General features: G+C 62.4%; 1 protein-coding gene across 1 annotated transcript in view; it reads right to left on the reverse strand.

Annotated features, from left to right (window-relative positions):
• Window positions 1-1,454, reverse strand: part of MNEG_15589 (U2-associated protein) — a gene marked incomplete at both ends in the record, with an annotated part of 3,360 nt that extends 1,906 nt beyond the window's left edge. The window contains 4 exons of the mRNA XM_014035940.1: window positions 161-272; window positions 479-581; window positions 846-917; window positions 1,338-1,454. Of these exons, the coding sequence (XP_013891394.1) occupies window positions 161-272; window positions 479-581; window positions 846-917; window positions 1,338-1,454 (404 nt within the window). The remainder of the gene's footprint in view (window positions 1-160; window positions 273-478; window positions 582-845; window positions 918-1,337) is intronic.
• Between the last annotated feature and the right edge of the window lie 130 nt (window positions 1,455-1,584).

Here is a 1,584-nt window from a genome sequence, read left to right on the forward strand (position 1 = left end):
TGTGGGGCAAGGGCCCCCTGGGAGGGCGCGGAGCCAGGGCCCACCCGCATTGCTGCTGTGGCGCCGCGAAAAAGCAGGGACGCGCGGCCACTAGCCCATCGATCCCCGCCCATCAAACCCCTGGTTCGGTCCAGTGCGTTTGAAACAAAGGTTGACTCACCCGGCCTCCCGTTTGACCGCCTCGACCGCCAGCATGGCGGGCGGCAGCCACCGCTGGCCGCCCTCCACCATTTGGAACGGATCCATGCGCCACGTCCTCAGGGTGTCACCCTCTGCGCGCGATGACACGGGGAAGTTCAAAGCATGCCTTTTCAGCGTGAAAGTTGGTTTGAAATTTGGAACATTTGGAATCAACAGGGGACTTGAAATCCATGATGACATCAACACCAACGTTCAAGAATGCAAACCAGCAATAGTATAGCGTGAGGGGCCGCGGGTGGCACGCGTCACCCGCGAGCGTGTCACCCGGGTGACGCACCGGCGAGCGAGTAGACCCGCCATCTGTAGTAGACGTGGTCGGGGCTGTCCAGATCGAAAAGGAACGAGAACTCGGGGTCGCCCTGGCGCTCCGCCATGACCAGCTGTCCGGGTGCAGATTCGAAAACGCAGTGCGATTCGGACGAGTTTATGTTTTGGGGGCGCACGGCAGGAGGGGAGAGGAAAGGGTGTGACAAGCTCCAGGCCGGGGGCGGCGAGGGTGGACTGGATCACTCAACCCCTCGCGCCCCCACCCCCTTGCCCGCCTAGAACACCACCAAACATTTCACAGAAGCCCTCACTCCGCGCCCCCCTCCCCCAATCAAACGTTCCCTGCTGTTTCTAAACATCGAGGAAGGGCCCCCAACCTGCTCGAACTCGCAGCCGTCCCGCAGGACGTAGAGCGCCATGGTGTCAATGATGAAGCGCATACGCGTGTCCTGTAGTGAGGGCGTCGGTAGAGTGCCGGTTGGGCGTCGGTGGGGCGTCAGTTGGGCATCGACTCAGCGTCAGCTGGGCGTTGGTTGACGTTCGTTGGGGGGGGGGGTCGCGCTGTGGGTTGATTGCCACCCGTTTGGGTTTGAGCGCTTATCAAAGGCGTGATATAATCAATGGTGAAACAATGACATAAACACGGCTGATACGCAAGAATTATCCGCTGAGGGGGTTGGTGCACTGTTCCAGCGGGCGAGCACGACATGCTGCCCAAGCCCACCCCCGGCCCCTCCAGTCGGCGAGCGTCGGCGCGCGACATCCACGCGCGCGTGTTTTGAGGGCGTGAGCCGTGCGCCGTGCGCCGCGCTCGCGCTTTCGCCCCCTTGCGCACGCACATGCGCGTGTGTGCGTGTGTTCCTGCCCACCTGGGGTGCAACGACCTCGACGTCCTTGCCCACCCCCAGGATCTCCTTGGGGCGCGGCGCACCCATGGGGTAGTGGCCGACAGAGGGGATCGCGCCTGCGGGGTTGTTGATGGGCATTCGATGTGCATTGAACGGCGTGTTTCATTGTGCAGTCACGTCACGTTCGATGACCAAGGTCAGATTGGATTCATGCGGGGAAGCAGAAGATTAGACTAGCAGGGGAGCACCGCAGGCGGCGGCGAGGGGG

This window comes from Monoraphidium neglectum (assembly GCF_000611645.1).
Source record: "Monoraphidium neglectum strain SAG 48.87 unplaced genomic scaffold scaffold05463, whole genome shotgun sequence".
NCBI classification, from domain to species: domain Eukaryota; kingdom Viridiplantae; phylum Chlorophyta; class Chlorophyceae; order Sphaeropleales; family Selenastraceae; genus Monoraphidium; species Monoraphidium neglectum.